Source organism: Balaenoptera physalus (assembly GCF_965194825.1).
Source record: "Balaenoptera physalus genome assembly, chromosome: 1".
Lineage (NCBI taxonomy): Eukaryota > Metazoa > Chordata > Mammalia > Artiodactyla > Balaenopteridae > Balaenoptera > Balaenoptera physalus.
In genome coordinates this window covers 93,342,530-93,357,982 of record NC_138882.1, presented here as the reverse complement: position 1 = coordinate 93,357,982, position 15,453 = coordinate 93,342,530, and the positions used below count along the sequence as shown (strand labels likewise).

Below are 15,453 nucleotides of genomic sequence, written 5' to 3'. Positions count from 1 at the left end.
CAAAGTCCAGTTGTTAGTCATCTTACTTGACTTAGCAGGACTTAACACAGTTGATCATTCCCTCTTCTTGGAAATACTTTGATTTTTCCTTGGATTGTGGGATCCTACCCTCTAGGCTTTTCTCCAGCCTCATAAGTCTTCTTCTCAGCCTCCTTTGCTGATTTCTGTTCATTTTCCTGATCCTCGAACATTAGATGCCTGAGGACATAGTCCTTGGACTTTTTTTTTTGTTTAACCTTTAGTGATCTCTTCTAATCTCACAAATTTAAACTCCAAGAAAGAATGTGAATGGCTCAGTGGAACCTTAGGAATCAGTGGTTCTGGAGGGACCCCATAACATACATGTCCTCCTGATAGGTTTGGTGGAACAACTATTCCCAAAATAACCCCAACATAAAAATTATGTTTGGTACCAGATGGGTTATAGAATTATCTCATTAAAGGACAAAAGAGTTGTGTTTAATTCATTTATCCATCCGTTCAACAAATATTTAAGTACCTTCCAAGTGCCTGACACTGAGCTATTATAATACAGATGAATTCTAATGTGTATATGCTTAGGGATTATTTTTTTTGACAGAGAGTCAGGGAGTCACACACTTTAAGTTAGTAGCCCTGGACACTGGTTCAGAATGTTAAAATAGCATCTCTGTGGAAATGACTGGATCTACAAGTGTAAGCTCCAGTCACTTTAGTAATAATCTGTTTTATAATGTTACCATCATATGATGAAACAGAGAGAGAACCCATTGCTCCCTTGCTTTGCTCTTCCAAGCAGGCTGGTTAAGCTAAGTGTACTTTCCCTGTACCCAGTGGAGCCTCAGAGGGGAGAGGCAAATGCATTGCCCAGAGCCCTGTCTTCCCCAGTTCACTAGAAGCGAGTTCTCCCTCACATCCTTGGGGGCACCAGCAGCTTCCCAAATCCTCGCTCTGGGTGAAACTTCTCAAGGACTTGAAAATCCTTAAAAACGAATTCTCACCCATCCATCCCCTGTTCCCTCACACCCAGTAAATCGAATCAGACGGCTCTGCCTCTTCCAGCGTGGTGGATTTCAGCCTGCTTACTGACACGTGATTTCTTTTCTGAGTTTCCAGATTTTCTTAAACGCTATTGTGCGGCAATTCGCAAATAAATTTCTATTTCCCTGACATTGTGCTTTCAGATGCATATCCATTTAGCTAATCCTGTTAGAAATCATGTCTTTCTGGTACTTCATTGCAGATTCCGTGCTTGTGGTGAAGGCAAGGCAGCCCAAGCCTTTCTTTGCTGCCGGAAATACATTTGAGATGACTTGCAAAGTGTCTTCCAAAAATATTAAGTCGCCACGCTACTCGGTTCTCATCATGGCTGAGAAGCCTGTTGGGGACCTCTCCAGTCCCAACGAAACCAAGTACATCATCTCCTTGGACCAGGATTCTGTGGTGAAGCTGGAGAACTGGACAGATGCCTCGCGGGTGGATGGAGTTGTGTTAGAGAAAGTGCAGGAAGATGAATTTCGCTATCGAATGTACCAGACTCAGGTCTCGGATGCAGGGCTGTACCGCTGCATGGTGACAGCCTGGTCCCCTGTTAGGGGCAGCCTGTGGCGAGAAGCAGCAACCAGCCTCTCCAATCCTATTGAGATAGACTTCCAAACCTCAGGTGAGCAGCGAACCCTGTTGAACCCTAGATGGAGCTGGAAGGGACCCTAGGGTTTTGATCCAATGGCTTCATTTTTTTAAACAATTTTATTGAAATATAATTCACGTGCCATACAATTTATCCACTTAAATATATAGTTCAGTGGTTTTCAGTATATTCACAAAGTTGTGCAACCATCACCACAATCAACTGTAGAACATTTTCATTACAACCAATAGAAACCTGCACCCTTAGCTGACACCCTTTAGTTCCCCAGCTCCCCAACCTCCTACCCCTTGGCAACCACTAATCTCCTCTCTGTCTCTATAAACTTGCGTATTCTGGACATTTCACATAAATGGAATGTAATATGTAACCTTTGTGTCTGGCTTGTTTCACTTTATTTTTTATTTTTTTTAACATCTTTATTGGAGTATAATTGCTTTACAATGATGTGTTAGTTTCTGCTTTATAACAAAGTGAATCAGCTATACATATACATATATCCCCATATCTCCTCCCTCTTGCGTCTCCCTCCCACCCTCCCTATCCCACCACTCTAAGTGGTCACAAGGCACCGAGCTGATCTCCCTGTGCTATGGGGCTGCTTCCCACTAGCTGTCTATTTTACATTTGGTAGTGTATATATGTCCATGCCACTCTCTCATATCGTCCCAGCTCACCCTTCCCCCTCCCTGTGTCCTAGAGTCCATTCTCTACGTCTGCATCTTTATTCCTGACCTGCCCCTAGGTTCTTAAGAACCATCTTTTTTTTTTTTTAGATTCCATATATATGTGTTAGCATATGGTATTTGTTTTTCTCTTTCTGACTTACTTCACTCTGTATGACAGTCTCTAGTTCCATCCACCTCACTACAAATAACTCAGTTTCATTTCTTTTTATGGCTGAGTACTATTCCATTGTATATATGTGCCACGTCTTCTTTATCCATTCATCTGTCAATGGACACTTAGGTTGCTTCCATGTCCTGGCTATTGTAAATAGAGCTGCAGTGAACATTGTGGTACATGACTCTTTTTGAATTATGGTTTTCTCAGGGTATATGCCCAGTAGTGGGATTGCTGGGTCATATGGTAGTTCTATTTTTAGTTTTTTAAGGAACCTCCGTACTGTTCTCCATAGTGGCTGTATCAATTTACATTCCCACCAACAGTGCAGGAGGGTTCCCTTTTCTCCACACCCTCTCCAGCATTTATTGTTTGTAGATGTTTTGATGATGGCCACTCTGACCGGTGTGAGGTGATACCTCATTGTAGTTTTGATTTGCATTTCTCTAATGATTAGTGATGTTGAGCATCCTTTCATGTGTTTGTTGGCAATCTGTATATCTTCTTTGGAGAAATGTCTATTTAGGTCTTCTGCCCATTTTTTGATTGGGTTGTTTATTTTTTTAATATTGAGCTGCATGAGCTGCTTGTAAATTTTGGAGATTAATCCTTTGTCAGTTGCTTCATTTGCAAATATTTTCTCCCATTCTGAGGGTTGTCTTTTCGTCTTGTTTATGGTTTCCTTTGCTGTGCAAAAGCTTGTAAGTTTCATTAGGTCCCATTTGTTTATTTTTGTTTTTATTTCCATTTCTCTAGGAGGTAGGTCAAAAACAGTCTTGCTGTGATTTATGTCATAGAGTGTTCTGCCTATGTTTTCCTCTAAGAATTTTATAGTGTCTGCCCTTACATTGAGGTCTTTAATCCATTTTGAGCTTATTTTTGTGTATGCTGTTAGAGAGTGCTCCAATTTCATTCTTTTATATGTAGCTGTCCAGTTTTGCCAGCACCACTTATTGAAGAAGCTGCCTTTTCTCCATTGTTATTCTTGCCTCCTTTATCAAAAATAAGGTGAGCATATGTGCATGGGTTTATCTCTGGGCTTTCTATCCTGTTCCATTGATCTATATTTCTGGTTTTGTGCCAGTACCATATTGTCTTGATTACTGTAGCTTTGTAGTTTAGTCTGAAGTCTGGGAGCCTGATTCCTCCGGCTCTGTTTTTCTTTCTCAAGATTGCTTTGGCTATTCGGGGTCTTTTGTGTTTCCATACAAATTGTGAAATTTTTTGTTCTAGTTCTGTGAAAAATGCCATTGGTAGTTTGATAGGGATTGCCTTGAATATGTAGATTGCTTTGGGTAGTATAGTCATTTTCACAATGTTGATTCTTCCAATCCAAGAACATGGTGTATCTCTCCATGTGTTTGTATCATCTTTAATTTCTTTCATCAGTGTCTTATAGTTTTCTGCATATAGGTCTTTTGTCTCCTTAGGTAAGTTTATTCCTAGGTATTTTATTCTTTTTGTTGCAGTGGTAAATGGGAGTGTTTCCTTAATCTCTCTTTCAGACTTTTCATCATTAGTGTATAGGAATGCAAGAGATTTCTGTGCATTAATTTTGTATCCTGCTACTTTACCAAATTCATTGATTAGCTCTAGTAGTTTTCTGGTAGCATATTTAGGATTCTCTGTGTGTAGTATCATGTCATCTGCAAATAGTGACAGTTTTACTACTTCTTTTCCGATTTGGATTCCTTTTATTTCTTTTTCTTCTCTGATTGCTGCGGCTAAAGCTTCCAAAGCTATGTTAAATAATAGTGGTGAGAGTGGAGATAGCCTCATCCACCAGAGGGCAGACAGCAGAAGCAAGAAGAACTACAATTCTGCAGCCTGTGGAACAAAAATCACATTCACAGAAAGATAGACAAGATGAAAAGGCAGAGGGCTATGTACCAGATGAAGGAAAAAGATAAAACCCCAGAAAAACAAATGAATGAAGTGGAAATAGGCAACTTTCCAGAAAAAGAATTCAGAATAATGATAGTGAAGATGATCCAGGACCTCAGAATAAGAATGGAGGCAAAGATCGAGAAGATGCAAGAAATGTTTAACAAAGACCTAGAAGAATTAAAGAACAAACAAACAGAGATGAACAATACAATAACTGAAATGAAAACTACACTAGAAGGAATCAATAGCAGAATAACTGAGGCAGAAGAATGGATAAGTGACCTGGAAGACAGAATGGTGGAATTCACTGCTGTGGAACAGAATAAAGAAAAAAGAATGAAAAGAAATGAAGACAGCTTAAGAGACTTCTGGGACAACATTAAACACAACAACATTCGCATTATAGGGGTCCCAGAAGGAGAAGAGAGAGAGGAAGGACCAGAGAAAATATTTGAAGAAATTATAGTTGAAAACTTCCCTAACATGGGAAAGGAAATAGCCACCGGAGTCCAGAAAGCGCAGCAAGTCCCATACAGGGTAAACCCAAGGAGAAACATGCCAAGACACAGAGTAATCAAATTGGCAAAAATTAAAGACAAAGAAAAATTATTGAAAGCAGCAAGGGAAAAATGACAAATAACATACAGGGGAACTCCCATAACATTAACAGCTGATTTCTCAGCAGAAACTCTACAAGCCAGAAGGGAGTGGCATGATATACTTAAAGTGATGAAAGGGAAGAACCCACAACCAAGATTACTCTACCTGGCAAGGATCTCATTCAGATTTGATGGAGAAATCAAAAGCTTTACAGACAAGCAAAAGCTAAGAGAATTCAGCACCACTGAACCAACTCTACAACAAATGCTAAAGGAACTTCTCTAAGTGGGAAACACAAGAGAAGAAAAGGACCAACAAAAACAAACCCAAAACAATTAAGAAAATGGTCATAGGAACATACATATCAATAATTACCTTAAACGTGAATGGATTAAATGCTCCAACCAAAAGACACAGGCTTGCTGAATGGATACAAAAAACAAGACTCATATATATGCTGTCTACAAGAGACCCACTTCAGACCTAGGGACACATACAGACTGAAAGTGAGGGGATGGAAAAAGATATTCCATGCAAATGGAAATCAAAAGAAAGCTGGAGTAGCTATACTCATATCAGATAAAATAGACTTTAAAATAAAGAATGTTACAAGAGACAAGGAAGGACACTACATAATGATCAAGGGATCAATCCAAGAAGAAGATATAACAATTATAAATATATACGCTCCCAACATAGGAGCACCTCAATACATAAGGCAACTGCTAACAGCTATAAAAGAGGAAATCGACAGTAACACAATAATAGTGGGGGACTTTAACACCTCACTTACACCAATGGACAGATCATCCAAAATGAAAATAAATAAGGAAACAGAAGCTTTAAATGGCACAATATACCCGATAGATTTAATTGATATTTATAGGACATTCCATCCAAAAACAGCAGATTACACTTTGTTCTCAGGTGCGCATGGAACATTCTCCAGGATAGATCACATTTTGGGTCATAAATTAAGCCTCAGTAAATTTAAGAAAATTGAAATCATATCAAGCATCTTTTCAGACCACAACTCTGTGAGATTAGAAATCAGTTACAGGGAAAAAAAACGTAAAAAACTCAAACACATGGAGGCTAAACAATACGTTACTAAATAAGCAAGAGATCACTGAAGAAATCACAGAGGAAATCAAAAAATACCTAGAGACAAATGACAATGAAAACATGACGATCCAAAACCTATGGGATGCAGCAAAAGCAGTTCTAAGAGGGAAGTTTATAGCAATACAATCCTACCTCAAGAAACAAGAAAATCTCAAATAGTGGTGAGAGTGGACAACCTTGTCTTGTTCCTGATCTTAGAGGAAATGGTTTCAGTTTTTCACCATTGAGAACGATGTTGGCTGTGGGTTTGTCATATATGGCCTTTATTATGTTGAGGTAAGTTCCCTCTATGCCAACTTACTGGAAGGTTTTTATCATAAATGGGTGTTGAATTTTGTCAAAAGCTTTTTCTGTGTCTATTGAGATGATCATATGGTTTTTATCCTTCAGTTTGTTAATATGGTATATCACATTGATTGATTCGTGTATATTGAAGAAACCTTGCATTCCTGGGATAAACCTCACTTGATCATGGTGTATGATCCTTTTAATGTGCTGTTGGATTCTGTTTGCTAGTATTTTGTTGAGGATTTTTGCATCTGTGTTCATCAGTGATATTGACCTGTAGTTTTCTTTGTTTGTGACAGCTTTGTCTGGTTTTGGTATAAGGGTGATGGTGGCCTTGCAGAATGAGTTTGGGAGTATTCCTCCCTTTGCTATATTTTGGAAGAGTTTGAGAAGGATAGATGTTAGCTCTTCTCTAAATGTTTGATAGAATTTGCCTGTGAAGCCATCTGGTCCTGGGCTTTTGTTTGTTGGAAGATTTTTAATCACAGTTTCAATTTCAGTGCTTGTGATTGGTCTTTTTATATTTTCTATTTCTTCCTGGTTCAGGAAAGTTGTGCTTTTCTAAGAATTTGTCCCTTTCTTCCAGGTTGTCCATTTTTTTGGCATTTAGTTGTTTGTAGTAGTCTCTCATGATCCTTTGTATTTCTGCAGTGTCAGTTGTTACTTCTCCTTTTTCATTTCTAATTCTATTGATTTGAGTCTTCTCCCTTTTTTTCTTGATAAGTCTGACTAATGGTTTATCAATTTTGTTTATCTTCTCAAAGAACCAGCTTTTAGTTTTATTGATCTTTGCTATCGTTTCCTTCATTTCTTTTTCATTTATTTCTGATCTGATCTTTATGATTTTTTTCCTTCTGCTAACTTTGGGGGTTTTTTGTTCTTCTTTCTCTAATTGCTTTAGGTGTAAGGTTAGATTGTTTATTTGAGATGTTTCTTGTTTCTTAAGGTAGGATTTTATTGCTGTAAACTTCCCTCTTAGAACTGCTTTTGCTGCATCCCATCCTTTTTCACTTTAGCATGATGTTTTCAAGCGTCATCCATGTTGCAACATGTATCAGAACTTCATTCTTTTTCAATTTATCTTTAATTTTTTATTATATATATATATGCATATGTGTATATATATATATATTTTAATGTTAGAGAGTTGCAGCCTTTTATTTAGTACCTAGAGAATGCCAGTAATTTAACACAATATCTTGATAAATGTTGCTCACAGAGTTTTAACAAGAACAAAAATAAATGTAGTTTCTGTGTCATCTTTGGCATGTTGTAAATTCATAATGCTAGCTGTTTTTTAAAGCAGCAGTGTGAGGGAAAAAGCACTGTAAAGTGCAATCCTGGATTTGGTGTTACATGAAAAATGTAGTGCAGTGAAAACTTTAGTGTCAAAAGGAACAGTGCTTTAAAGAAAACATATATAAAATAAATGAGGTATAAACTCCATAATGTAGTCAGAAAAAGAAAATATAATTATCTGAATACTGGGGACCTTTTCTTTCAGTTGCAGCTTTTAAGTTTTTAAGTACCTGTGAATCAAATTTACATGTAACTTTTACTTAATGCCATTTTTGTCTTGAGAAGTGCAAAAAAAATGCCAGTAAATATATTTTCTATATGAGAAAATAAGTTTAGGAATCCCAAAGTGCTTGGGACGTGTTGGCAAGACAATTTTTTTTTTTTTGGTGGCTATAGCAAACTGCTCTCTCTGCATAAACCTATGTAACTCCCAACTACAAATACTACTTATTGTTTTTTAAGAAAATCAAACACCAAAAAACCACACATACCCTTCTTTTTGTACTGTAGCAATTTAACGCAAAATAAATTCTTCAAACACCAAAAAACCACATATCCCCTTCTTTTTGTACTGTAGCATTTAACGCAAAATAAATTCTCATTAACACATCATTTTTATGACTGAATAATATTCCATTGTGTGGATATACCACATTTTATTTATCCATTCATCAGCTAATGGACATTTGAGTGTTTCCAGTTCTTGACTATTATGAATAATGCTGCTGTGAACATTTGTGTACAAATTTTTGTGTGAACATACTACCCTCATTTTTTTAAATAGATCAACTGACACACACCTATATCAAATCCTTCAGGGAACATGGTGGATGGAGTATAAAGATAAGAAGGAACTGAGCCTCCAGAGGGGTTAAGTGACTTGCCAAGAGTGGAAGATTCAAAGCTAAGACCCAAGTCTTATCCAGCCCATGGCTTTCGCTCTTTGAGGTCCCTAGGACTGAAGGTGATGGGTACTGTTCTTGGCCCAACTTATCAGAGCAGTATTTCCATACAGGGGATGAGTATCCCAACCTTATGGGATATGCTCACCTTGCTTTTGGACTAGAAAAAGATTTCCAATTAGTCGAGTCTCCAGAGCTGTGGTGGTATGGGTGAATACATCTGTCAACCTGCTTTGTTAAGAATAACTATTAGTGGTGTTCACCTATGGGAGGGTTAATTAAAATGAGCATTTTGGTGTCCATTGTGAATGATTTTATCTTTGGTAAGTAAAATGTTTTTATGCTATAAGGTGGAAAGTTCCACTTTTTTTTAATAGCATACATACATATTCTCAAATGGAAATGTTTCTTATTTATCTGTGAAATTCATTAAGCTCCTTTGACAAATCTGTGTGTGTATCTGTGTTTCAGCAGGTAGATGATTTAAAAGTTTTTGATTCCCAATCTTATTTAGAATATCAAAGTGAAGGATCATCACTTCTGAGTTTAATACTGAATGTTTTCACTAAATCTGCCCTGGGATCCAGTTGGAAGTTTCTGAATGTGTAAATTCATACCCACCTGTAAAGATTCAGGTATTAACTGATCAGTACAATGAATGCAAGATATTTGTTGAATTTAATTTTTACCGTTTATATTAAAGGTAAACTATACCTTAGTAAAGTTTGTTTTCTATTAATATTATTTTGTATGATTATAACTTTTTATAGTGTATAATGAAATAATCTTCTGGCATCTAATAATCTATTAATATGTGGATTAATAAGAGTAAATATTGATTTAAACCCTCAGATTTGGAAAGAGCAGAGGAAACACACGCTTCTTTTGTTGTGTACCTGCTTGTTTGTTTTCTAATAATAGCTTTATTGAGATATGGTTAACATACCATAAAATTCACCCATTACAAGTGTCAATTTAGTGGTTTTTAGTATATTCACAGATATATATTGTACAACCATCAGTAGAATCTAATTCTAGAACTTTTCAATCACTCCAGAAAGCAAATTCTGTACCCGTTAGTAGTCACTCCCTCTATTCTCTACCCCTAGCCCCTGGCAACCACTAATCTCCTTTCTATCTTTATAGATTTGCCTTTTTTGGACATTTCATATGATGTGAAACATATACGTTGGCTTTTGTGACTGACTTCTTTTGCTTAGCATAATGTTTTCAAGGTCCATCACATTATATCTTGTATCAATCCTTCATTCCTTTTTATGGCTGAATAATATTCCAGTGTGAGGATATACCACATTTTGTTTAGCTGTTCATCAGTTGGTGGACCTTTAGATTGTTTCCACCTTTTGGTGATTATGAATAATAATATGCTGACATAAACATTAGCGTACAAGTTTTTGTGTGGACATAAGTTTTCATTTCTCACCTAAGAGTGATGCTGGATCATACGGTAACTCTCTTTAATTCTTTGAGGAACTGCCAAATTGTTTTCCAAAACAGCTGCACCATTTTACATTCCCACCAGCAGTGTGTAAGGGTTCCAGTTTCTCCACATTCTCACTAGTTATTATTTTCCATCATTTTTATTATAGCCAACCTAGTGGATGTGAAGTAGTATTTCATTGTGGTTTTAATTTGCATTTCCTTAATGACTATTGATGTTGAGCAGCTTTTCATATAGTTATTGGTCATATGTGTATCCTCTCTGGAGAAATGTCTATTCAAACCATTTGCCCATTTTTAAATTGATTTGTCTTTTTATTGTTGGCTAGTAGAGCTTTTCATAGTTTGAATACAAAAGTCCCTTAACAACATATGTGATTTGAAAATATCTTCTCCTACTCTGTAGTCTTTTCACTTTCTTAATTGTATCCTTTGAAGCACCCAAGTTTTTAATTTTGATGAAGTCCAATTTATCTATTTTTTCTTTTTGTTGCTTGTGTTTTTGGTGTCATATCTAAGAAAACATTGCCTAACCCAAGGTTGTGAAGATTTACACCTATGGTTTCCTTTAAGAATTTTACAGTTTTAGCTCTTACATTTAGGGCTATGACCCATTATGAGTTAAATTTTGTGTGTGGTATGAAGAAGGGATTCAGCTTTATTCTTTTGCATGGGAATACCTAGTTGTCCTGGCACCACTTGTTGAAAAGTCTGTTCTTTCCCCCACTGACTTGTCTTGGTACACTTGTCAAAAATCATTTAACCATGAATATAAGGGTTTATTTCTGGACTCTCAGTTCTATGCTGTTGATCCTTATGTCTTTTCCTATACCAGAACCACATTGTTAAATTGCTATAGCTTTCTACCAAGTTTTGAAATCAGTGTGAGCCTTCCAGCTTTGTTCTTTCTCAAAATTGTTTTGGCTATTCTGGGTCCCTTGCATTTCCAGGTGAATTTTAGGATCAATTCATTAATTTCTGCAGAAAAGACAGCTGGGACTTTGATAGGGATTGTGTCAAATCTGTAGATCAGTTTGGAGAGTATTACTATTTAACAATATTGTTTTCTAATCCATGAACATGAGATGTCTTTCCATTTATTTGGGTCTTTTAAAATTGCTGTCAGTGGTGGTTGTAGTTTTCAATGCACAGATGTTGAACTTCTTTCATTAAATTTATCCTAGGCATTTTATTCTTTTTGATACTATCATAAATTAATTGCTTTCCTAATTTCCTTTTCAGTTTGTTCATTGCAAGTGTATAGAAACACAATCGACGTTTATAAATTGGTCTTGTATCCTGCAACCTTGCTGAACTTGTTTATTAGTTCTAATAGTTTTTTTTTTGTTGACTACTTAGGGTTTTTAAATATAGGATCATGTCATCTATTGATACAAATAGAGATAGTTTTATTTCTTCTATTCAGTTTTACTAAATGCCTTCTAATTATTTTTCTTGTCTAATTGCCCTGGCTAGAATCTAGTACAGTGGTGAATAGTAGTGGCACAAGTGGACATCCTTGTCTTGTTCCTGATCTTAGGGGGAACTTTCCCCATTAAGTATCTTTTACCCTTAAGTATCATGGTAGCTGTGGGTTTTTCGTAGACACCAGATATTGAGTTGAGGAAGTTTTCTTTCCTTCCTAATCTGTTGAGTGTTTTTATCATGATGAAGTGTTGGGTGTTGTCAAGTGCTTTTTCTGTGACTATTGAGATTCAGATGATTATATGGTTTTTGCCCTTTATTTGTGTATCTGTTTTATTATCTATAGGATTTTATTCCAATTTGTTTTACATTTGTTATTTGATGTTTCTTTAAAACTGTTTTGAGAAAGAGGGGAGACATAAAATCTTTTGTATGTATTTCTAGGTGAGGAATGGGAATTGAATCTATTTCTCAATTCTTTAAATCTCAGCATAACAGATGAAATCACTTTAACTTACAGGTTGAATAGACTGCCTAAGATTTTTGCTTTATTTAATCCACGGAGTTGTCATGGCCAGTTCACAGTTTAATTAAGAGGAGCTGCCATCAAATCCAGCACCCAGCACAATGCCATAGCCCCAAATAGTTCCAAGAAAACATTGACTTGATACTGAGAGCCTTTACTTCCTAAAAATTAGCAGCACACGGTAAAACACATGTAACAAAGAGATTCCTCTGGGTGTCCACCTTTCTGTCCTCTGCTTTCAGGACACTTGCCTCTTGGTATGCGGACTGTGTTCCCCAAGGGGTCTTACTGAGTTGTAACTTCTTTTTTTTTTTTCTTTATTTTATTTTATTTTATTTTATTTATTTATTATTTTTGACTGCATTGGGTCTTCGTTGCTGCGTGTGGGCTTTCTCTAGTTGCGGTGAGTGGGGGCTACTCTTCGTTGTGGTGCATGGGCTTCTCATTGCAGTGGCTTCTCTTTTGGTGGAGCACGGGCTCTAGGCACATGGGCTTCAGTAGTTGTGGCTCGCGGGCTCAGTAGTTGTGGCTCGCAGGCTCAGTAGTTGTGGTTCACAGGCTCCAGAGTGCAGGCTCAGTAGTTGTGGCGCACGGGCCGCGGCATGTGGGATCTTCCCGGACCAGGTCTTGAACCTGTGTTCCCTGCATTAGCAGGCAGATTCTTAACCACTGTGCCACCAGGGAAGTCCCTGAGTTGTAACTTCTACTGATTCAGAGTATCAGGAGGAATAATATGGTTTAAATGTGATGATGTTAAAGACTTTGGCCTTTTAAAAGAATAATAATAAAGTTTTTCTCCTTAACAGAGAAGTTTGAAAATACAGTAAAATACAAGGAAGAATCACCCATAATCTTACCAGAGACTGTTGTTAATTGGTGGTATTCGTCTTCCTAGAATTTTTCCCTTGCATGTTTTCTTCATGACTTTGAAATCAGGCTGTATATGCAATTTTATGACCTGCTTTCTGCCTTCCCCCAACATTATAAGATAAGCATTTTCCATGTAATAAAAAATTCTAGGTAAATACCAACTTTAATGACTACACCTGCTAGAATTTGGTTAACCATTATCCTATTGACGGACATGCAGACAGTCTGTAGTTTTGGCTTTCACAAAAATACTCTCATTTACAGCCTTTTTTTAGGGGCGAGAGTTGGAGCATGGTTTGTGTCAATGTTTGTGTTTAGAAGCTAAGTGGTCCATGTACTCTGCAGACTAGGAATCCAGGGACATGTAGTGACTCTGGTTGTTCACTTAAATTATCTGTGCTGTAGTCTGTCATCTGTGAAGTTAACCAGACACATCCCCTCAAGAAAACAGCATTACCACAGAAATTGACCATAATAAAAATATTTCTAAGCCTGGGATAGTGACCCACATTAACAGTGAGTCGTTCATTTCGTTCGAAGGAAATCCACTGCTGTGACTAGTTCACAATGCAGGCCTTTTCCCTGGTCCTTGTCTGCATGGTGAGCATGGCACAAATGCTCTGTTGTTCCCACGGCCATGAGGGGAGATGAGAACAGTAACTTGTGACCTTGAAGGCATTTTGGATTTTTTTTGGAAATATAAAGAAAAGAAAGTGAAATTTGTCCAAATTCGGTAAGGAAATTTGTCCAAATAAGGTAAAGGAAATACGTCCAAATTTCTCTACTGTTTCAAATTAAGTAAATAAGAACCTAAATCCACTATGAGGATCTCCTTGTGTTTTATTATCTTGTGTTCTCTTAGAAGGGGCCTGGATACTTTAAGAAAGCCCCATAGTATAGTTCTATTTATAACCATGAAATTTCTAGTCAGAGAAAAAAAAATTCAGCCCCCATTGCTCACCATGGTCGCTACTAACCTGTCCTCATGGATGACCATATATGGCATGAAGTTCCCCCAGTCATTACCACTGAGCCAACTCAGAGCAACTGGCTTAATCCTTTCCCACCTCACTGCTATAAACAGAGCAAATCCAGGGTGGTAAGGACCAGAGGGGAACCATGGCTGAGCCGAGTTAATTGAAGGATGTGATGTCTAGAAGTATGTAAAGTTTCCTTGTTCTTTTCGCTTTCATCCCATTCCCCACGTCCTGGGACTGCTATTCTGTTACGTTCTCCATGCCCTAGACTGAACCTGAGTACTCAGCAGAACCTGCCCAGGGCTGCCTAATGCCTCAAGGTTTCCATGTTCTACAACCATCCTTCACCCTTCTCCCAGCAAAACACAGATTACTCATGGACTCGGTGTTAAGAAAGCCATCTGATGAATTCATCTTACTACTCATGTTGAAATGAAAGTATAGACTTTTCAATTTTTTTTGCCTCATTGGTTCATATGACCTTTTACTCTCTCACAGTCATTTCTTTTGGATGTTAAAACAAAAAGGACCTTTTTCTTTCTGGTAATATGATTTTAAAGGTAGTTACACCTGTATTCTTAGCTTCTAGTGAGTTTCAGAATCATTGTCCAGGGCCATCTATCTTTGCTTTCCAGAAAACCCAAGGGAAATCCCCTAGCATTGGTGTTCTGGAATCTTCTTCAGGTTTGCCTATTCCTAGACATTAGGAATTGGCATAAGGTAAATATTAAGCTCTTAGGATCAGATTGGCCTAAAACTATGTAATGCTCTCACCTAAAAGTGAGCTGTAAAGGGGTTAAAAACAGAATGCAGTACCTAGCCCTTCTCTCTGCCTAAGGAGGGGATCGGAGCTGCAGATTTCTTGCGTACAAGGCATACCTTTTTTTTAAAATTTAGTAAGTCATTTATTTGTGCCTAGTTATGAAATAGCACAATAATAATTATGCCTACAGTCAAATGCATCCAACTGACTCTATGGTAAATATTATTAACTTCTAGCCCTAAATTCTTTTTACTTAATTCTTCACATTTTCTTGCTCATACATATGCTCATTGCCTTACAACTTAGAAACTTGGAACAACTCTGCCTTGCAGTGAGTCGATGATACTATGAGGAGTCAGCATGGTTTGTGTAGAAACATCCTCTGGCCTTTGGAAGAAGGAAAGGGGTCTTTTATAAAAGTAAACTGGGTATCAAGTGAGAGTTTCAGAAAGGTATGCAAGACAGATCCTATCTGAGTAGTTTTTATTTTTATTTATTTAGTTTTGTAAATTTATTTATTTTTTCCTTTTTATTTTTGGCTGCGTTGTCTTTGTTGCTGTGCCTGGGCTTTCTCTCGTTGCGGCGAGTGGGGGCTACTCTTCGTTGCGGTGCGCAGGCTTCTCATTGCAGTGGCTTCTCTTGTTGCGATGCACAGGCTCTAGGCTCGCGGGCTTCAGTAGTTGTGGCTCGCGGGCTCTAGAGCACAGGCTCAGTTGTGGTGCATGGGCTTAGTTGCTCTGCGGCATGTGGGATCTTCCCGGACCAGGGCTCGAACCCATGTCCCCTGCATTGGCAGATGGATTCTTAACCACTGCGCCACCAGGGAAGTCCCTGGGTAGTTCTTAAAAGGAGTTTCCACG

General features: G+C 37.6%; 1 protein-coding gene across 2 annotated transcripts in view; it reads left to right on the top strand.

The window, feature by feature from the left end:
- The window catches only part of PTGFRN (prostaglandin F2 receptor inhibitor), a 75,867-nt gene that overhangs the window by 52,111 nt on the left and 8,303 nt on the right, over positions 1–15,453 (top strand). Inside the window, exon 6 of one of the 2 annotated variants that reach the window (XM_082458348.1) lies at positions 1,223–1,642. The exons of the other annotated variant lie outside the window; for it this stretch is intronic. Within the exon in view, the coding sequence (XP_082314474.1) occupies positions 1,223–1,642 (420 nt within the window). The remainder of the gene's footprint in view (positions 1–1,222; positions 1,643–15,453) is intronic. 2 annotated transcript variants of the gene reach the window in all.